Here is a 22,704-nt window from a genome sequence, read left to right as displayed (position 1 = left end):
GGGGACCGAGAAGAGCCCGGCCGCCGTCGCCGTCCTCCAGGAGATAGTCGAACACCACTCCCTGGTGGACGTCTGGCGCGACCACCACCCGGATGACACTTCCACGTTCACCTTTGTCCGGGTGGAGGCCCATCGGTCGCGCCACTCCCGGTTGGACCGCATTTATTTATCACGCTTTCATCTTACACGAGCCCACTCCTCCAGCATCCGGCCGGCCCCATTTTCTGACCATCACATAGCCACCGTGACAGCCTCCCTCTGCGCGGAGAGGCCGGGGCCGGCCTATTGGCATTTTAACAACAGCTTGCTGGAGGATGCGGGCTTCGTGGCGTCCTTCCGGGAGTTCTGGCTGGCCTGGCGAGGGCAGCGGCGTGCCTTTCCTTCGGCACGGCGGTGGTGGGACGTAGGGAAGGTGCGCGCTCGGCTCTTCTGCCGTGACTACACCCGGGGCACCAGCCGACGGAGGGATGCAGCGATAGAGCAGTTGGAACGGGAGGTCTTAGAGCTGGAGAGGCGTCTGGCCGCCAGCCCCGAGGATCCACCCCTCTGCGGAGCGTGCCGGGAGAAGCGGGAGGAGCTCCGGAGCCTCGAGGACCATCGGGCCCGGGGTGCCTTTGTTCGATCCCGCATCCGTCTCCTTCGGGAGATGGATTGCGGCTCCCGCTTCTTCTACGCCCTGGAAAAAAAGAGGGGGGCTAAGAAACATATGCCTACTGACTGAGGATGGCACCCCCCTCACGGATCCGGTGGAGATGTGCGAGAGGGCGAGAGCCTTCTACGCAAGCCTTTTCTCCCCGGAGCCGACCGATCCTAACGCTTGCAGAGTGCTGTGGGAGGAGCTCCCGACGGTCAGCGTGGGCGACCGAGACCGGCTAGAGCTGCCTCTCACTCTGGCCGAGTTCTCGGAAGCCCTCCGTCGCATGCCCACCAATAAATCTCCGGGCATGGACGGGCTGACCGTGGAGTTCTACCGCGTGTTCTGGGACGTCCTGGGCCCAGACCTAGTCACCGTCTGGGCCGAGTCTTTGCAGAGCGGGGTCCTCCCTCTTTCGTGCAGGCGAGCCGTGCTCGCCTTATTGCCGAAGAAGGGGGACCTCCGCGATTTACGAAATTGGCGTCCCGTCTCGCTCCTCAGCACGGACTACAAAATCATGGCAAAAGCCATCTCCCTGAGGCTAGGGTCCGCGCTGGCGGACGTGGTCCACCCAGACCAGACCTACACCGTCCCGGGCCGCAGTATCTTCGACAACCTATATCTGGTCCGGGACCTATTGGAACTTGGGTGTAGGGATGGTCTGTCGTTCGCCCTCCTGTCTTTAGATCAGGAGAAGGCGTTCGACAGGATGGATCACGGGTATCTAATGAGCACTCTGCAGGCATTTGGCTTCGGACGCAGGTTTGTGAACTTTCTCCGGGTGCTGTACGCTTCCGCAGAGTGTCTGGTAAGACTCAACTGGACCCTGACCGAACCGGTCAACTTCGGGCGAGGAGTACGGCAGGGGTGCCCCCTCTCAGGCCAGCTCTACGCTCTGGCGATCGAGCCCTTCCTCTGTCTCCTCCGAAGGAGGTTGACAGGGTTGGTGCTGAGGGAGCCGGAGCTGCGGCTGGTCCTGTCGGCGTACGCTGATGACGTGCTCCTCATGGTCCAGGACCCGGGCGACTTGGTGCGAGTGGAGGCTTGCCAGGCCATCTATTCAGCAGCCTCCTCCGCGCGGGTCAACTGGGTCAAGAGCTCTGGCTTGGTGGTAGGGGACTGGCGGCAGGCGAGCCCCCACCCACCCGCGCTTCAAGCCATCCGGTGGAGCACGGGTCCGCTGCTCTATCTGGGCGTTTACCTTTCTGCCACGCATCCCTCTCCGCCTGAGAACTGGCAGAATTTAGAGGGCGGGGTGATAGAGCGGCTCCGGAAATGGACAGGACTGCTCCGGTGCCTCTCCCTTCGAGGGAGAGCGTTAGTGCTTAATCAACTAGTCCTGTCCATGCTTTGGTACCGGCTCAACACCCTGGTCCCGGCCCCGGCTTTCCTGACCAACCTGCGGACATCGATTCTGGAGTTCTTTTGGTCAGGACTGCACTGGGTCCCTGCAGGGGTTCTCCATCTACCTGTGGAGGAGGGAGGGCAGGGCCTCAAATGTCTGCTTACTCAGGTCCATGTCTTCCGCCTCCAGACCCTGCAGAGGCTCCTTTATGGTGCAGGTAGTCCGGCGTGGAGCATACTGGCGCACGCCTTCCTGCGCCGCTTCCGAGGGCTCCGATACAACCGGCAGCTCCTTTATCTCCATCCGAGAGGTCTTCCGCGAGACCTCTCCGGGCTGCCGGTCTTCTACCAGGACCTCCTCCGGACCTGGAAACTCTTTACAACGAGCAGGTCCGTGGCGGCCACCGAGGGGGCAGATCTCCTCGCGGAGCCCCTGCTACACAACCCCCAGCTCCGTTTGCAGGTGGCGGAGTCCCGCTCGGTGCGCCAGAGGTTGGTCCTGGCAGAGGTCACAAGAGTCGGAGACCTCCTGGACTATGACCGGGGAGACTGGCTGGATCCCCTAACCTTCGCTCAGCGCATGGGGCTTTCCAGACCTTGTACTCCCCGACGCATACTTCAGGAGGTGAAGGCCGCTTTGCTGCCCGCTGCTCGGGTTTATCTCGACCGGGTCCTGCACGAGGGCACGCCCCGCCCACCCACTACCCCAGGCCCGCTGGACCTTTTAATTGGACCCCTGCCCCGTGGGCCCAACCGATCCCTTCACCCTTTCACTAGAAGCCGGCTGCACGAGATGCAGCCGGTCTGTTTTCAAACCGCGCCAAGAAAACATCTCTACACGCTTGTGCTTCACACCCTTCACGCCCGCACCCTCGTGTCCCGCCCCGATACAAAATGGCGGGACCTCCTGCCACCTTTGGAGGGTGAAGAGCCCCGGTGGTCCAGCCTATATTCCATTTTAGTCCCAAAGCCCGCCGGGGATGTCAGTTGGCGGCTCCTTCACGGAGCCATGAGCATGGGCGTGTACTTGGCGCGGTTCACCACAATCCCAGACACCTGCCTCTTTTGCGGCGTGAGGGATACCCTGGCACATGTCTACTTGGAGTGTGCCAGGCTGCAGCCCCTATTCCGGCTCCTCACCAATATCTTATTACGTTTTTGGTTGCACTTCTCCCCTCACCTTCTCATTTATGCACTCCCTATCCGTGGCCCCACAAAGTCACGGGATCTCCTGGTCAACCTCCTCCTGGCCCTAGCTAAAATGGCCATCTACAAAACCAGAGTGAGGAGGTTGGCCGATGGAGTCTCCTGTGACTGTAGGGCCTATTTCCGATCCTCGGTCCGTTCACGTATCCGGGTAGAGTTCCTCTGGGCGGCGTCCTCTGACTCCCTTGACGCCTTTGAGGAGCAGTGGGCTCTGTCCGGGGTTCTCTGCTCGGTGTCCCCGTCCGGTTCCCTTCTTTTGACCCTTTGACCGCACTCCTGTCCCTGTTATTTTATTAGTTGTCCCCCGGAATTTTTTGGGTATCTAGGTCCTGTGGATCCCCCTTTTAGGCTGGGGGGGATCCTTTAGCAGTGGACGGGCTTCGCCCGCCCACTTCCCGGATCCCAATAAGACTACTCTTCCATAGCCATCTGACCTTGCCCCGTCACAGAGATATTTTCCTCTATTTTAGAATTGTACACAAGAAATGAAACAGCCTCTTTCTGCAATGGCTTCCAGCATTAGTACTGCAACTAAAACATACATTCAAACACACTCACACCATGGACAACTGTAGTCACGACAGCTAAATTCCAACCAAAGTCCATACATTTGATTCTTATATGAAAACTAAACACTTTTTGACTTGATCAAAACCTGAACAATTTGAGATATTTCAGGTTTTATGACCAACTTGAACTCCACCCAGTGAAGTTGAGGATTTATGATATGGTAACACCTAGGGCAGTGGTTTCAAACTGTGGGTCGGGAATGTAAGGCATTGGGTTGCAGTGGCTCTGCTCAGCATCGGTGACTGGGCTGTTAAAAGTCCCATTGGTGGTGCTGCCCAGCTAAGGCAGGCTAGTCCCTACCTGCTCTGACACCACACTGTGCCCTGGAAGCGGCCAGGAGCAGGTCCAGCTCCTAGGCGGGGCGGGGTGCGATGCTGCTGCAGGGTTCCGCATACTGTCCCCGCCCCAAACACCAGCTCCACACTCCCTCTGGCCCAGAACGGGGAGGGGGGGAGAAAGGGGTGGGAGAGGGAGAAGAGAGTGACTGCAGGTGAGAGCTATACGCCTCAGCCTAGGAGCCAGACCTGCTGCTGGCTGCTTCCAGGATGTGGCGTGGTCCACAGTGCCAGGACAAGTAGGAAGCCTGCCTTAGCACCACTGCTGTGCCCGCTGACCGGGAGCCACCCAAAGTAAGCCTGTGCCCCAACCCCACACCCCAATCCCCTGCCTTGAGGCCCCCCCAAATCCAGGGCCCCTTCCTGCACCTCAAACCCTTCATTCCCAGCCCCACCCCAGAGTTTACACCCTCTACCCCAGCCCAGAGCCCCCTCCCACACCCTGAACTGCTCATTCCCAGTCCCACCCTGCAGCCCTCACCCTCTCCCACATCCCTATCCCCAGCTCCGTTGGGTTGCAGGCATCTATTTTCTTCAACTGGGTCACCAGAAAAATAGTTTGAAAACCACTGACCTTGGGTATATCAATACTGCAGCCTGCCTCCCAACTCAGATGGGGAGACATGTGCTAGCTCCACTTGAACTAGTGTGCTAAAAATGATTGCAATGTAGATGGCAACACAGACAAGCGAGCCATCCAAATGCAAGCCTGCCCAACCCCCTAGGTCTGAGCTCAGGTGGCTAGCCTATGATGAAGTTTTTAGCACACTAGTTTGAGTGGAGCTAATGCACCTCTATCTACCTGGGCTCAGAAGCACGCTCTCAGCTGCAGTGTAGATGTATCCTTTGATGCTTCAATCAGGGACTCTTATTCATATAGAATTGCTGGATGCTGCACACAACGACAATGGGATTGGAAAGCTTTTGCAAATGCCTAAGGGGAAAATTCTGGAGTCTCAATGGGTGGGGTGATATTGAGAATGATTCTTATTTTTCCCCTATATACAGTGCCCAGCATAATGGGGACCCAATCCCAATAAGGGTCTTCGGGCACCATCATAAAACATTTAATCATCATCATCATCATCGTTCAATAGTTTGTGCAAATGTGACAACAGGAGATAAGGATGTACATTTGACAAACAGGATATGCTCAGTTCAAAAGTAGTAACACCAGAATTTTTGTTCAGTATGGGTGCACCTTAGATGTCAATAATCCGGCAAAATGTGGAAAAGAAGAATCTTGTAGAGAACAAGGACAAAACATGAAACTCATTACATGTGGCTGTAATGTGTACTTGACATCTTTAGCCAAAAATCTTGGTACTCCAGTGAAGAAAACTTGTAATGAAACTGTAAAATACTTAAAGTCAACTTTAATTAAAATGCTTTTACCCATCTGCTCTAAGTGAAGCCATCTGAAGAGATGCTGTGTGGGGGAATTGAGTGAGTGAGCATTTTGAACTATTTAAGAACTAGCCTGTCTGACAATTTGTGACTGAAACATTGCCCTCTACTTTGAGACTTATTGCCAAAATACTAAACCACAGAACTAGAGACAAGTGTGGAAGACATGTGGATGAGACTGAAGCCTATTTCAAATCACTTTAGGCAAACTAAACAGATCTATTAATGACCAAAAAAACCCCAAATCTGAAAATTTGAGTTTTCAGAAATTATTGACCAGCTCTGCTAAACAGAAAGCAGTTATACTGCTACTACTGAAATGCAGAAGGAACTTCAGGAGACTGCAGAAAGACATACCCAAGGACAAGTCTACATCACAAGCAGTGTGTAAAGTGCTTGTTCATTTCTTCAATCTCAGATTCTCAACCCATAGTATCAAAGTAGAAGTCTAAATAAGGAGGTAAATGCCACGATGCAACAGAAATTTTACTGATCACCCAATCATATTTTTAAAAGTGCACACCAAAACCCATCCTCAAGCAACCATATTTGTTTCTTTGGTGATCAATACATAAAACCTTTGAATTGACAGACTACATCAGTGGCCAGGCATGTCAAAGCAGTTTGCAGGAGAGAAACCAACTTTTCCCCTGCAGTGGTCTTTGCCACAAGTGAAGAACAAAAGGTTTTACATTTTGGACTACTTCACTACACAGCAGGCTTCTCAAATTGAAATAATCAGGGAACAAGAGCAGGTGGCAGAAGAAGAGCTTGAAATGTCCACTTGCAGTTTCTTAGTCAGCTTATTGAAACTCATTCTGCTTTTATCTAATGTTAATGGATTCTGTATCACCAAAAAAATTTGGAGGGGGGAAAAAAAGAAAAAGCTACTAAGAATGTAGAACTAGCCAAGTGACCTGAACTGCCATGAGAAAAGTTTTAGTGTCATAAGTTGTATTGGCAATTAAAAAGCCAAACAAAAATACCACACACCTCAAATACTTAAAACAAGCTAATGAGAAAGTTTAATTTCAAATCTAACAATGTTGCTTTCATAGAGAGAGTATAGTTTGATTAGTTAATGTCAAATCAGAAATTAAAAAAAAAAAAAGTAAAATTCTCACGATTATCTGATCTATGTAGTTTAGTAAAAGTCAATGCTTGACTATGGCATGCACATGTTACCAGAGAGCAAATCACTATTATTTAGCCTAATAGGGACAAACTGCAATACCCTTAACTCACTCAAGTAGTACCAACAGGACTACCCAAGGAGTAAGATAACATGCTTACTCAGGGTGTAGAGCACCTTACTCCTTGAGCAGCAGCATTATTCTAGAGACAGTACACTACTACTACAACCAGACCTTAGTCCATCCCATGCTTTGCTGCACATTGGGCTACCCATATTTGCAATCCTTGCCTGTCAGCTGCCCTTTGCTCCAAATCTTCCCATTTGGGGTGCTTGATGTCATTCAGAACTGTTGGTTTCCATGTTATTCGTGGTCTTCCTCTTTCTTTTTGCATTTTCTGGTTTCCATTCAAGGGTGGTATTTTGGTAAGGGTTCTTTTTCCATTCTCAGCACATGTCCCAGCCACTGATGTCTTCATTTGTAGATTTGAGAGAAGGTACCTTGTCCAGTAATTTTTCTGACTTCATTTGTCTTCCTGTCTCTATGTTATTCCCAATATTCTTCTCAGACATGTGTGATTAAATGCATCCAGCTGGGTTTACCTTTCTTGGTAAGTTGCCATGTCTCACTGCTATCTGTTGTGATGACGATAACAATTGCTTTGTAAATGTTCAATTTTATCTTGAGGGAGATGTTTTTGAGTCTTCCAAATGCAGTGTTTGCCTTCCCCAGTCTTCATATTTCCTTGGAACTGCGGCCAGGTCTACACTCAAAAAAGTTAAGTTGACTCAGCTACATAGCTCTGGGATGTGAAAAATCTACCTCTCCTCTTCCTCCCTCCACTCCCCCCAGCGACATAGTTAAACTGATCTTCCCCTGGAGTAAACAGCACTAGACTGACAGATGAAGTCTTCCCTTGATCTAGCTACTGCCTCTCAGGCAGGGGATTAACTATGCCAATGGGAGAATCCCACTGTGCCATTGTAGCATTTCAATTGTAGACTAGCCCTTAATAGCTCAGCCTGGCATTTAGGTTGATTGCCAACACCTACAATATATTTCTCATATCGGGTGTTCTAAGTTGTCTTTTGGAAATCTTTTCTACTGCAGATTAAAAAAAGTAAATCTTGATTTTTAAAAAAGTCCACACTGTACACGGTTCTGTAATAAAAGCACTTAAACTCTACTTGTGACTACTTAAAATGTCACGATTCTGAGTTCTGTCTTGCTCAGGGGTGAGAAAAATATGGCCTGTGGGCTGGATGCAGCCATTTCTGTCTGCCCTGCAAGGCTCTTCTAGCAGCCCGGAGATTGCGAGGGGTCAGCCGAAGTCCCGAGGCGCAGCAGGGTGTTCAGGCTGCCGTGGCCCCATGTTGCTCCCGGAAGTGGCTGGCTGTTGCTGGCACGTCTCTGCCATTGTGCAGCAGCAGGCTTGAGTTGGCATGTTCTTTCTCCAGTAACTTGTCAGTGGCAACCTCTCATTTGATATAAGGAGGAGCAATATTGCTCAGAACTGGAAGCCATGGGAGTGGAGTCGGATGCAGGGTGCTGGAGATGATATGCATGGCAGCATGTAACTGTGTATTCACCAGTTTGGTGTGTGATGACCAATTCCAAACTGGTGTGCAATACTCCACCACCAAATATGAGGTGGAAAGAGCTGACATCTGCAAAGTTGGAGCACGAGCACCCCATGACAAACCTGCCAGTTTGCTAAGAAGATTGTTGTGCATCTTAACTTTAGCTGCTGTCTTCAGGTGGGCACGGTAACTCATTGGGGGCATGACATGGAAAAGGAGGAGGTGTGGCTAGATCATTTCTCAGCTACAGCTATTCTTAGCTGCAGAAATAGTCTCTTGGGGCTGCAGGTAGCTAAGCATATGTTAGAACAGTCTTGAGCTCAGGTAGTTCCTGGCTGGCTCAGAAATCTGGAGCCACAAACATGGTGCAAAGCCATGTTTGCACTACCACCCCTCCTCTGAGTCTTTGTCAAGCCCACAAGTCTAGCACAGCACAAAGTTGTGTGTGTTACTTGTTGTCAAGTCTATAGTACAAACTTGTCCTTTAACGTGCCTTTATATTGTGCCAATGCAGGAGTGATGTTCCAGCACAAACTTTGAAGTTAGATGTTATTTTAAGTCAGGCACTATGTAACATCAGCAATAGTGGAGTTAAGTGAAATTTGAAAGGTTATAATCTTACTGAAATTTAAGCAATTAAGACTTCCCAAAAAATGCACACATGGTGACAGAAACATCTAGTATAGTTTAATATTAAACAACTAGTTTATATTAGATTGATTTTTGGTCTATAAAGTTCCCAAGAACCGGGTGGAGTTTGTAACATGACCTCCCAGAGCCCAAGGACTGAATGGCTGTGGAGAACAAGCTGATCTCGCACCTACACCACCACCACAACTGTTTCTGCAAGACAGTGTAGCACATGAAAGACTGCAATGCTACTGTTTCATGTTGTGTGTGTGTGTGTGTGTGTGTGTGTGTGTGTGTGTGTGTGTGTGTGTGTATATATATATAAAAATCTCTCCTCTGCTTTTTCCACCAAATGCATCCGATGAAGTGAGCTGTAGCTCACGAAAGCTTATGCTCTAATAAATTTGTTAGTGCCACGGGTACTCCTTTTCTTTTTGCCCAGGCTGTTACTGTTCTGTGAATAGGAGAATGTCAATCTTGCTGTCTACACTGACACTAGCAAGTTTTCTTCAAGTTGCCTGCAATTACTAGCACTCACTCAAAAAGTAGCAACAGTCAGAGCGCTATTGTGGACAGGCTGCTACCAGCATCTTTGCCACAGTGTCAGAGCAGGTCTTGACAATGTGATAGTGAAAACTAGATCTGGTGGGAAATGGTTCTCAGTGCACAAGAATTTAAGATTGCGACTTCTTTTGTCCCAGGAAAAAAGTCAAAATCTTGGAAGTTTTCACATACTAAAAGAAATTTCAGATTGAGTCAAACACCACTTTTTTCTCCTTAACTATAAAATTAACACATTTTAAAATGCGAAGTCATTTTGAACCAAACAACCCCTTAACTTTTTCATTTAGATGGTTGAAGCGGGACATACATGTTTCAACAACTTTTCGAGAGAAACCCCCCCCCCCCCTTTCAAAAAACCAACAAGAAATTCATCAAAACCAAATTCCTCCCCCCCGGACAGTTTCAGTTCAAGTAAATCAGCATTTTCTAATTTAAAAACAAAAACAAAAAACCCCACAACATTTAGTAAAAATCCCAACCAGCTCTAGTTAACACACTAGAAGCCTGTCTACACCGGTGCTCAAAACCATTGCTACCAATAAAGTTGTAATGGGAAGTGTACAGAACAGTGTTAGTGTAAAACATCCTTCCACCCAACTCCCAGGAGCATTCAAGTCCTCCTTCTCCCCCCTCCATGAAAGAACAAGTCACAATGCTAAAAATCGACCAGGGATAGATAAAGAATCCAGACATGAACTTTTTGTCTCAGTCTGCATCTCAGTTGACTGAAGGAGAAACAGATTTTACACGGGTGTGGAAAGGGAAGTTGCAGTCTAGTGTTAGTTTTTCCTCCCGCTATCGATGGATGTGCATTTCAATTTACTTTCCAGCATGATATCTTATATGATGAAGTATCAGCAAAATAGCTGCCCTGCACAAGCCATATAAATACACATCTAAAAAGTGATTAAATATAAATCCTTATTAATCCAATTATCAGAGTATGCCACAACACAGATAGCTATACTTCAATAATTTCCAAACAAATTCCAGCCACATACAAATACATTTGTTCCTAGATATATATGGTCACCCTAATTAAATATTTTTGGATATATATTTCTAAACACAGAGAAAGGTATGAAATACTACTAAATACAGGAAATTTGTGTAACACTAACTCTACTATTTAAAAAGGTATCAGTTACAACAGTATTCCTGTAAAAAACTTAGTATTTTTGCAGGTTTGATAGATATTTGTGCTTTAGAAAGCTAGAAAATGCAAAGGCTAGATGTGCCAGTGACTAGGGGGAAAAAAAAGTAGATGAACATGGATTGCTTTAATGAGGGTTTTTAAAAACTATTTCTAAAATAAGTCAGACTCTCTTAACACATTACATAAAACAGAAACCTGAAAGTCTTAAGAGGAAACTACTGATTTGGGTTGGGTCTAAACTGTAACCCAACAATTTCCTGTCTGTGGTATAACAAACTTGTGCTTTGGTATTCGAGAGAAACTGTAGCACCTATTTAAGCCAACCAGGTCCCAATTTTCTTTCTAACCGAAGTCTTTATGTTGCAGGGAAACCACAAGACCTGATTAACTTCAAATTAACTGCTTGCTTGAAACAAATAGCAAGATATCAAATGCTATCTAACAATAAAATGAACCAAATGCAAGCAGACAACCGAGATCTGTGGGAATTCTCCTCCCACATCTGCAGGTGGTACGGGGAGGAGGGGCTGTTATCCAAACTCAGAGGCCCTTCTTTTAGTCCATTTGGCTCCACTTGGATTGGAAAAAAACAAAACAAAACAGATTGATAAACATTGGTTTGGGTTTAGGTAATTAAAAGTTAAATATAGACATCTGCAATATACTGGTGAAATCAATTAATAGTTTTGCCAAAATTTCATAGCTTTGTGAAGCGAAGTCATTCTTACAAAAAAAAAAAAAAAGTTTCTCAGACGTTTGGGGACTTAGCAGAACATTTCCCCTTGTGGTAAGAAAGACTACATTACTTAAACCCAGACTGTGCAAATCATTGTGCCTGCAAGACTGTCCACTGAAGTCATCAAAAGGGCTCTGTGTGGGAGCAGAGGCCTGTCCACATGGATCCATTTGAAGGATCTAGCCCTAAGCATGTATGATTAACTGGTTACATTAAAAGGTATACTTCCATTTTCTCATCTCTCTTCTAGTGATTAAAAAAAAAAAAAAAAGCCTGCCTTGTTTATACCATAAACTGAAGTGTTTAATTAAAGGGAGAGATTCAACATGGATCAGAAGCAAAGATAATTAGTTGGCAATATTCAAATTCATGTCGTATTAAGGCCATTACTATCTGTACTATCTGTTGTATTAAGGCCATTATACTATCTGTAAATAGTGATTTTTTTTTTCTTGCCTGAAAGCAAAAACACTGTTGGCTTAAGAGCTACCTGACAGTTTAAAGAATTTGAGAAGATATCATTGCCCTCAAAATGGGCAGTTTTTGAAAGACGATTAATTTTGCCCTCCATAGCAAAGGCAAACCCTATTCCTGGCCTTTGGTAGGTGTCCTTTGTGGTCATTAACCTACATTTTGACAGACCATTTTAACCACCATTATTGAAAAAGTGACCTAATTGGGATGAAAATATATAGGAAAAATCCAAATCACTACAAGTACTGAATCTTTCAGGAATGCTTTTTGCTCAAGATAGATTCAAGAGCTAGAGTGGTGTTTAGCAGCAAATACAGCTTGAAGAGTGAGCATGCCAAACTGCACAAGTCATTTCCTGTTTAGGAAGGAAATTTATGGAATTTTAGCATGTTGAGCCATTTATTACGTTATACAGAGAGAACTTACTACTATGCCTCAAACAGAACATTAGCAGTTCTTTGCAACTATATCTACAGGGCTCATACACAGCACTTTTTTTTTTTTTATATCTACAATATGTTTAGTCAGTCCTTAAGACTGACATTGTGTACCTAAACTGTTAGGTCAGAAGGAAACTGCTTAAAAAAAAACTAAGCAAAAACACTATGCTGACGATCAGCTTATGACCAGAAGTAATAAGTTTTCAGCTCTTGTAACAAAAAAGATGCTCTTACTCCTAGAAAGAGCTAATCTTTATTGAAAGAAATGCTTTGGCTCATTCCACCAGGGTAGAGTACTGCATTTTAATTACACAATGCATTTTCCTTTATAGCCATAATTATGTTTGCTGCTTTTTAGATTTTGAGTGCCCCACTTTAGTGAAGGCTAGCTGAGTGATCAAGTGTACTTTCCCATAAAGTCATTTTATAGAAATTCAAATTAAAAAAAAAAGGTACATATATGGAAAATAAAGACTGAATAGTTTGTGGTTGTATTCTGTAACCCACGCAATAAACAAACAATCATTTAAGATTAGAATTTTTTTTTAGTATTAAAGAGGATTTATTACAAGTTGAAGACAATCTGAATTAACAGTCTTAATATTTGCAAGCACTTATCAAGTATTGTAAAACCTCAAATACAAAATTGGTAAATCAATAATGTTGTGCTTTCTTAGTGTTTTATTCATAACCCTCTAAGTGCTCCATTAAGACAAAAATGAACATGACACCAAGTACACTAATGCTTTGAATTGCACAATTGATCTTCCTAAAGAGGTACAGCTAAAAACTTACTGGCAATGCAATATGCAAAAAGAACAAAGTTCTCTATTTTTCCATGGATTTCATGAATTGAGAACACATTTCAAAGTGTTAGCACCCAAAAAGTACCAATTATGCTAACTATGTTTTACATTTAAAACACCAGTGATTTTGGAAACAGCCTTGCACCAGTGAAGAGCGACAACCTCTCCAGTGAGCGACAACTCATCTAGAGAAAAGAGACAGGGCAAAATGTTGCCAAGGTAGAACACTGGGTTTAAAAGAGAGAGTGCCCCATACACTTACAACCTAAGACCTCTGCTTTTTGTGGATCAGAGCCATGAAGACCTGATCTTGTCCCCTGACCAAAATGACAGCCACTACACAGTCAACAGCATGGTACTCAACTTTACATTGGCAGATACAGACCCAAGATGTCCATACAGACTCTGAGGTACTACGACATACATAAAGACTGAGACAGGACTACTATGCATCCCCTCAGCTCATACACACTCCAAGGATTATCCTCTTACCACATGTGTCTGCCTGAACGAGAAATACTTTGATTTCAAATTTAGACTTTTTACTTTCAACCCAAAAAAACCCCCAAAAAATTCTAAAGACAGTTCTATTTAGCCCACATCCTATTTAAAAAAAAACAAAAAACACAAACCACCTGTTTATTAGACACTGCTAATGCATTCCCACCCCAAAACAGACCCTCAGATTCTAACATGCATGTACATCTACAGACCGACTTTTTTTTTTTAAAAAAAAAAAAAAAAGAGTAGGCACCCAACAACTTTTCATTGCACAGTTCTGCAAGTATAGTTTATAAATCTGATCAGCATACATTTAAGTCAATCACCTGCCAAACATGGCTTGCCCACTTCCTGTTTCTGTCAGACACATAATTTATCCATTAATTATACTTCTAATTTTGAGCCATCCCTGAAAGATTCTTGCATGCATTTGCAGTTGGGCAAGTATTTTAAGTGCATCATTAAGTTGTCTCAAATCTTTGTTCACTTCCCCCCTTTTGCTCTCAAAGACACGAAGATTAACTATATGCAGAAAGCTAAGTACTGCAAGATTCTCAAAAGCCACTGAAAAAGTGGCCAGCCTGAGTTTCCTGCCATTTTGACTGCAAGTCCCATCCTCCACAAAGAGATCATGGTTCTAGTTAAACTGAAGAATCAGTATGCAATGTTTATAGCACTGAGAGAAGAGATGTGCAGGGCTGCTTCCTAACAGCAAACAGCTTTTTCAGACATTCAAGATTGTGGTTTTTTTTTATTATTTAGGGGTTTACCAAACTGATGTTTTGTAAACAGGATGGATCCAAATCCATTTAAAAAAAAAAGCACAGCCAGGCCTAAAACTGGATTTCACTGTCATTTGTGGCAAGGGCTCAACTTGTTATAAACTATTCTTTAATTAATAAAACCCAGGACCATATGCTGTATCAGTTGCATTTTTATGCATCATGTGTCACAATAAGATTAATGGACACGTTTACTATACTACAATTTATGCTTTCACACAGTATTTATAAAGATGGTTAGAAGCATATTATAGTCCGGACTATGCAGTAAATGCTGGTACTCTTAAAGTGTCAGTATTTTCATTTTGTTTTGCAGAGAAGACTTTGCCAAAAACATGGCATGTTTCACACTACATAAATGACTGAACCCAAGCGGGGGCACTAATAGCAGGTAAGCAAACTGATTGTTGTAATTCATTTGGGTAACCAGAGTCTTCATCTGCTGCTTGGATTTTTTTTTTTTTTAAATCATTGCCTGGAACAAGACGACTAGCTTTTATTTTCATGCATCCGATGAAGTGAGCTGTAGCTCATGAAAGCTTATGCTCAAATAAATGTGTTAGTCTCTAAGGTGCCACAAGTCCTCCTTTTCTTTTTGCAGATACAGACTAACATGGCTGCTACACTAAAACCAGCTTTTATTGTGTGCATACTCCCAAGTAAGCTTTTCAAATTTGAAAAAACAGTCACCCAATACTCGCAAGCAAGGAATGAATTTACACAAGCCACTCAGACCTACAGGTTTTCAGCTAATAAGAGGAGAATCCTCCCTACTCCACACCCAAGACAGAACCCTGGTGAAAATCCAAGCATGCATACAGACCTCCCAGACATTACAGTTTTCTTTCTCATCAAGGAACTCTGTACAGACCTTGCTCTCAGCCACACTCCTCAAAGACTTCTCAAGCACCCACTAGTTGTGATCTGATAAATATGGACCTTCCTCCCCAAGCTGCTGAGCAGAACAGAAGAGAAGCTTTCCTCCCCTACCTTGCTCCTCAAAGAAGACAATATGCTTAGTTTTGCTCCATTGCTGATGTTTAGGCAGGTCTTTTCAGTTAGGCTCCCAACTGGATCTAACTGGATCGATTGGATGGGTGTGCCCTTACACCCCTACTGAGCCTCCTTAACGTCAGTGGAACTCTAGATGAGCATCAGAATCCACTTGCACGTCCAATTACAGGATTGGGCACCTAGTTTCTCCCAGCTAAGTGACTAGACAAAAGCCTTGTCAAATACACAAAGCCAAAAGACTCTGGAAAACAGATAAGAGTTTATAGTAATTTTAGACATTACTCATAACGGAAGCCTCCAAAATATTCATACAGAATGTGATTTTTTAAGCAGAAGAGGTCCCTTTAAGATCTCCATTACCAATCTGGAAGAAGGACTTCAAAGCATGTTACTAACATTTGGATGTTACGATCATTGGAGATAATAGATAAAAAATAGAACCGGCAGAGGTTAAAAATATGGGCATAACAGGATGAGAATTTCAACATGGAAAGATGTAAACCAGTACATCTGGGGGGGGGAAATAATCCAAGATATAGATAAATCATTAAAAGAAAAAGGAGTACTAGTACTCCTTTTCTTTTTGCGAATACAGACTAACACAGCTGCTACTCTGAGCTAAATCATTGGAAGGGAGGCATTAGGAAAAACAATACTGAAAGAAACCAAGGGCTGATAGTGGACAGGCTAGCAGACTTACTATAAGCAAGGGGGATTGGGGAAGCCTATACAATTGGGGGGAGAAAGGGGGAAAAGTAGTTGCTACACAGAGAAGCAATGTCATCAGAGCAGAAAGGCACTAGTGCCTTTTCTTTATCTCCCTGCTGTGACTGTATCAGGAATGTCAAAGCCAGTTCTGTGCACGTCATGGCTGGGAAGATACTGGCAAATTGGAGGGAGTGCAAAGAAGAGTTAGTGGGCTAGAAGAACCGACTTGCAGAAAGATTAAAGGAGCTAAACATATAGTTCGGCTAAACAACAAAGAAGACACTTCAAAAAACTGAAGGGTGTGACCATCGGAGTTGGAGAAGAATTATTCAGATTGGTGTATGTGCACCCTCCAGAAACAAGCCCATGTTCAGATATGAAAGCCATACCTTTCTCTGGGGTCAGAAAGGTGACGTTTCCACTCCCCCACCCCCAAAAAAAACTAATACAATGTGGTGGGGGGGGGGGAAGAAAGAGTGATTCTGAATAAAATGCAGTTTACACAAGACAACTCATTGATTGAGCTATGCATGTTCTGAATCACTTAACCAGTGAGGTTACTGATTTTAGATCCCAATTTAGCCAAGCACTTAAGCATGTGCTGAATTTTAAGCATGAACAGCCCCACTGAAGTCGATTTGGCTTTCCTCAATAGGGGGCTTTAAACCATTCTATTGTTTTTAAAACAGCTTTCTAATCTTTCTTGTAAATTTATAACAACTCTAATCAATGCAATATGAAGATAGAGGGAAACATTATTTATTCATTATGTGATAGGCAGTGGTTTTCTAGAAGCTAATTGACTTTTTTTTTTTGAAGTCCTAAAAACAGCTGCAGTCACCTTCAGTAGATCCCCTTTGTAGCTGGGGCACAAAAATAGCTTATTGAAACTTTCTACAGAGCCAAAGCTACCTCAAGAACAAGAATGCTTCATGCAAACACTTGCTTCCTTCGAAGCAAGTATATTTATATCTGCCTTTTCCTTCCTTCAACTTCAAATCATTAGTATACCAATATGAAAATCTTAGTATTGTGCAGGATGGCTTAAAAAACACGCAACGCAGATATCTTATGTTTAAGTATGACTTGTAGGCATAGCCAAAAGAGTCAGCTCAGATAATTAGACTGCCATAGGCATGTGCCAGGCAATTCATATTAATATTTTATTTGAGCGATTATACGAATCTTCCTCAACCATATTGTTAAGGAAAAAAAATAGCAGACCACTGATGAGAGTTTCAGAATATGTACTTGGCTCTTCATTTTGACTATTAGATTTCAGAGATTCTTACTAAGGCAGAAAGTTTAACATTAAAAAAAATTTAGTTTCACAGACAGTATATTGTAAAATGGCATTCACCCAATATACAAAAGCTCATTTCTTCTTTGAAATACAACCAGCTAGTCTACGCCTCTTGGTTCAGATTTTCCTTTTAGTGTATCCCACACAAATGGGCCCTTTGTCCAGGTGTGAAATTGAAGGTTATTTGGATGTTGTGATGCTGCCCTCTATATTAGTCTCCATTTGATCCTGGAGGATTTGGTCATAATTGAAACCTTTATTCATTTAAGTTATTCTATTGAACTGAATGAACTACTGCAATCCTTATTCCTAATTTGTATTATCAGCCTAGGAGTCATGGACCAGGAATCTCTTGTGCTAGGACATGGGTGCGCAAATGTTTTGGCCTGAGGGCCACATCTGGGTATGAAAATTGTATAGCGGGTCATGAATGCTCACAAAATTGGGGGTTGGGGTGTGGGAGGGCTCCAGCTACGGGTGCAGGCTCTGGAGATGAGGGTGCAGGAGAGTGCTCTGGGCTGGGACTGAGAGGTTCGGAGGGTGAGGGAAAAGAGATCAGGGCTGGGGCAGGGGGTTGGGGCATGGGGGGGGCAGCCTCCAGGTGGCACTTACCTCAAGCAGCTCCCAGAAACAGCTGTGCGTCTCCCCTCCAGCTCCTACATGGAGGCACAGCCAGGCAGCTCTGCGTGCTGCCCTGTCCAAAGGCACCGCCCCTGCAGCTCCCATTGGCTGCAGTTCCCAGCCAATGGGAGCTGTGGGGGCAGTGCGCAGAGCCCCCTAGCTGCCCCTACATGTAGGAGCTGGAGAGGGGACATGCCACTGCTTTTGGGAGCTGCATGGAGTGGGGCAAGCCCCCGACCCCGCTCCCCAGCTGGAGCGCCAGAGCAGGGCAAGTGCCAGAGTGGGGCAAGCCTCAGAGCCCGCTCCCTGGCAGGAGCTTGAGAGCCGGATTAAAAACTCCTGGAGGGCCAGAGGCAGCCCCTGGGCCGTAGTTTGCCCAACCCCGTGCTAGGAGCTGTACAAACGGAAGAAAAAGACAGTCCCTGCCTCAAAGAGCTGACAATCTAAAGTATAAGACAAGATTCAATAAATGGATACAGACAGATGGGGCGTTCCAGGAAACAAAACAACACTGGTCAGCATTACAGGCAGTTATATTAAGTGCGGACTTTAACATGAATAAGAACTGGAAAAGCTGCAGGATATGGTCTAATTCAAAAAATTGGATCAGTGTTCGTTGTAACACCAGGAAATGGTCTATAAAAATTTCCTAGAAGTTAACGTACTACTAGTACTACTCAAGCCATGTGTAGTTGGAACCCTCCAGAACAGTCAAAACTAGTCAAATGCTGCCCCACCCCTTCAAAATACTAGCAGGCAGAAAAGAACAAACACTTTAAGCTTAATAATTGCATACAACAGAAAGCTTGTATCTTTCACCAAGAGAAGTTGGTCCAATAAAAGATATTACTGCACCAACCTTGTCTCAAACACATTCCTACAAAATTCTCATTAAAGGTTTGCCGGCCCAGCCATAGAATGTTCTCGTCTACCTTTTACCATAGGGTTTCATAATTAGAAACAATTTACTTGCCTAAACAAACCACAAACCCCACGTAAACAGACCTCCCTCTCCACTCGAGTCAAGTAATAATAATACCTTGCAAAATACTATGGATTTATAACAAATATGGGACCAAGTAAACTTTCTAGTTGCAATATGAATGGACTTTCACCTACAGCAGAACCTCAGAGTTAAACACCCTGGGACTGAAGGCTGTTCATAACACTTAAAATGTTCCTAACTCTGACCAGAACATTATGCAAAAAGGAGTACTTGTGGCACCTTAGAGACTAACAAATTTATTTGAGCATAAGCTTTTGTGAGCAGTGAGCTGTAGCTACAGCTCACTGCTCACGAAAGCTTATGCTCAAATAAATTTTAGTTAGTCTCTAAGGTGCCACAAGTACTCCTTTTCTTTTTGCAAATACAGACTAACACGGCTGCTACTCTGAAACAAAACATTATGACTGTTCTTCCAAAAGTTTACAATGGAACATTGACTTAATACAGCTTTGAAACTTTACTAGGCAAAAGAAAAACACTGCTTTTAAACCATCTTCATTTAAATGAAACAAGCACAGAAACAGTTGCCTTACCATATCAAATCTTTTTTTAAGCTTACAATACACTATTGAATTAAATGTATTTGCCTTCCTCCTCCAATCTTTGCTACTGCCCGATTGCATACATTCGGTTCTAAATGAGGTGTGTGGTATGACTAGTCAGTTCATAACTCTGAGGTTCTATTGAAGATTTGATCTCTAATACTTCAAATGCATTTCAATGTATTAAGCACCTTTAAGTTACAAAATTAAATCCACCTCTTGGAATGCGTTAGACATATAAAGCAAAGGAATCCACATACATCTACAATAAACTTCCCCCAATTCTGTGCATCAAAAACTTTGCTAGCAGATTAAGATTGAGAGATCAAGCAGCTGATCAGGGGCACATTAAGTTATTTTGAGATATTATTTAGCAGAGTTAAGAGATGCAAAAATTAATTTCAATATTAAGATTTTAAAATACACCAACATGGTCCACTTGTAAATGACAGTTTAATGTTCACTCGTATGTGTAAATACCATGCATGCTGAACAAAAACAATTTGGGCCATTTTAATTATGGACAACACTTGAGGTACAACAGATTTCTCATTAAAAAAAACTGAGCTTTGGAAACCAGATTTACAAAAAAAGAAATCTGTTCCGTAAGTGACACAGATATGCAAACCCCTCCATGCATGGAGAAGAGCCATTCAGCTACATGGAGAGCCACACCTTTTCCCCGAATTACAACTTACCAAGTTTTTCCACCAACTTCAGCATTACCCCTCCAATGTGCACCTCCCCTGTGACTCTCAGGGTAACATCTCTGTTCAGGTCCGTCACATGGACATTTAACTCCCAGGTCCCATCTGCATAGCAGCCATCTGGCATCCTTATACCGTCCAAAGCCATCGTTCCTTCTTCCTGTGAGAGTAAAGGAAATGGCATTCATTAGCCAACAGAAGGGCTTGCTCAAGGGGATGGGTCTCTTCCCTCCCACACAATCTAGAAAGTAAGAGTTCCCTAATGGAAAAATATCATTCAAACTCATCACAAAAAATTACAAAGCAAAGAAGAGAAAAGAAAATCTGTGCGAAGGGGTACATGCCCAGGTACTGAAGCTCCCCACCCAGGATTGCAAAGAAGCATCACAGCTCACAACAGGGCTCCCTTTACAAAAATCTGAGTTATGCAATGGACAGGGGTGGAGAAAGCACGTTTTGTTTGACTGCCACCAAGTGCATAACTGCCAACTACACAAATACAGAAACAAAAATGCAAGCCTAGGAGAGCAAGAAGCAGGATTATCTGTCCTACACTGCATAAGAAAACGGTTCTAGCAGATTTACATCCGCATCATAGGAGTCACTACCATTTTCCTAGGTCTTCCTTAATACTCCCAAGCCTCTGGCAGCTCCATTGTGCTTCACCCCTCCATTTGTGACCTGCAAACACTTGTTAACCCCTTGCTTGGATTTCCCCCATTTGCTACTTATTCCCACTACTCAGCCTCTTTGGACGAGCTGCTAGAAAGCGCTTTGTTTAAGGCGGCAAACTCCAGTAACAGCTGATGCAGCAGCAGGGATGTGCCTGCCTGCGTGTGTATCTGCCAGAGCCACAGGCAGGACACCGGGTTAGATTCCCAAATCCTCCTGCACTGCATAATGGGGGCAGGGAAATGGTGAAGCCCTGGGGCTCCCACGGGTATGTGTGTATGCCTCCCTCAGTGCCCCCCCACACACACACCCCGGCTGCCGCCAGCGGGGGGCCCCCTCAGTGCCCCCCACACACACACCCCGGCTGCCGCCAGCGGGGGGGCCCCCTCAGTGCCCCCCCCACACACACACCCCGGCTGCCGCCAGCGGGGGGGCCCCCTCAGTGCCCCCCCACACACACACACCCCGGCTGCCGCCAGCGGGGGGCCCCCCCTCAGTGTCCCCCCCACACACACACCCCGGCTGCCGCCAATGGGGACCCCCTCAGTGCCCCCCCCACACACACCCCGGCTGCCGCCAGTGGGGGCCCCCCTCAGTGCCCCCCCCCACACACACCCCGGCTGCCGCCAGCGGGGGGGCCCCCCTCAGTGTCCCCCCCCACACACACACACCCCGGCTGCCGCCAGCGGGGGGGCCCCCCTCAGTGCCCCCCCACACACACACACACCCCGGCTGCCGCCAGCGGGGGGGCCCCCCTCAGTGCCCCCACACACACACCCCGGCTGCCGCCAGCGGGGGGCCCCCCTCAGTGTCCCCCCCCACACACACACCCCGGCTGCCGCCAGTGGGGGCCCCCCTCAGTGTCCCCCCCCACACACACACCCCGGCTGCCGCCAGTGGGGGCCCCCCTCAGTGCCCCCCCACACACACACCCCGGCTGCCGCCAGTGGGGGCCCCCCTCAGTGCCCCCCCACACACACACACCCCGGCTGCCGCCAGTGGGGGCCCCCCTCAGTGCCCCCCCCCACACACACACACACACCCCGGCTGCCGCCAGTGGGGGCCCCCCTCAGTGCCCCCCCCAGCTGCCACCACTAGGGCCGGGCTGCGGCTGGGTTCCACCCCCCCCTCGGCTCCAAAGGCCGCGGCTCACCTCCGCCTCGGCCCCGGCCGCCCGGTCCCGCAGGAGCTACTCGGGACCGTCCCTCCGCCGCCTCCGGCCGCGTCCCCTGCCCCCCAGAGCCGCTGCCTGGGGGCCGCTGGGGGCGGGGGGGGCGGCTCCAGCCCAATCCCGCGGAGCCGCTGCCCTTTTATGGAAGCGAAGGACGGAGCGTGGGGCGCGGAGCCAACATCCGGGCCTGCAGGAGGGGCCGGCCCGGGACCCCCGGCCCGCCCGCGGGGGGCCGCGCTGTGGGGGTCTTGGGGACTGCGGGGGGGTCACGGGGGCTGTGGGGCTGGGAGGAGCCGTGGGGGTCATGGGGGTGTTGGGTCATGGAGGCGGTGGGGGTGGGGACGTTGGGGCAGGGAGGGGCTGGGGGTCATGGAGGCGGTGGGGGTGGGGACGTTGGGGCAGGGAGGGGGGTCATGGAGGCCGTGGGGGTGGGGACGTTGGGGCAGGGAGGGGGGTAAAGGGGGTGGGGGTCATGGAGGCAGTGGGGGTGGGGACGTTGGGGCAGGGAGGGGGGTAAAGGGGGTGGGGGTCATGGAGGCCGTGGGGGTGGGGACGTTGGGGCAGGGAGGGGGGTAAAGGGGGTGGGGGTCATGGAGGCCGTGGGGGTGGGGACATTGGGGCAGGGAGGGGGTCATGGAGGCCGTGGGGACAGTGAGCGGGCG

General features: G+C 46.6%; 1 protein-coding gene across 11 annotated transcripts in view; it reads right to left on the bottom strand.

Annotated features, from left to right (window-relative positions):
• The window catches only part of FERMT2 (FERM domain containing kindlin 2), a 113,108-nt gene extending 90,913 nt beyond the window's left edge, over nucleotides 1-22,195 (bottom strand). For 2 of the 11 annotated variants that reach the window (XM_043516270.1, XM_043516271.1), the window contains exons 1-2: nucleotides 22,015-22,193; nucleotides 20,191-20,359 (exon numbers count right to left, since the gene is read on the bottom strand). In XM_043516270.1, the coding sequence (XP_043372205.1) occupies nucleotides 20,191-20,347 (157 nt within the window). In that variant the 5' untranslated portion in view covers nucleotides 20,348-20,359; nucleotides 22,015-22,193. Of the gene's footprint in view, nucleotides 1-20,190; nucleotides 20,362-20,807; nucleotides 21,050-22,013 lie in introns of those variants that run through there. The other 9 variants (XM_038405927.2, XM_038405929.2, XM_038405922.2 and 6 more) reach the window with 7 other exon arrangements.
• Nucleotides 22,196-22,704: the final 509 nt, after the last annotated feature.

This window comes from Dermochelys coriacea, chromosome 6 (genome assembly GCF_009764565.3).
Source record: "Dermochelys coriacea isolate rDerCor1 chromosome 6, rDerCor1.pri.v4, whole genome shotgun sequence".
In the NCBI taxonomy this organism is placed as follows: domain Eukaryota; kingdom Metazoa; phylum Chordata; order Testudines; family Dermochelyidae; genus Dermochelys; species Dermochelys coriacea.
The sequence above is the reverse complement of the archived record's forward strand: the minus strand, read 5'-3'. Positions and strand labels throughout refer to the sequence as shown.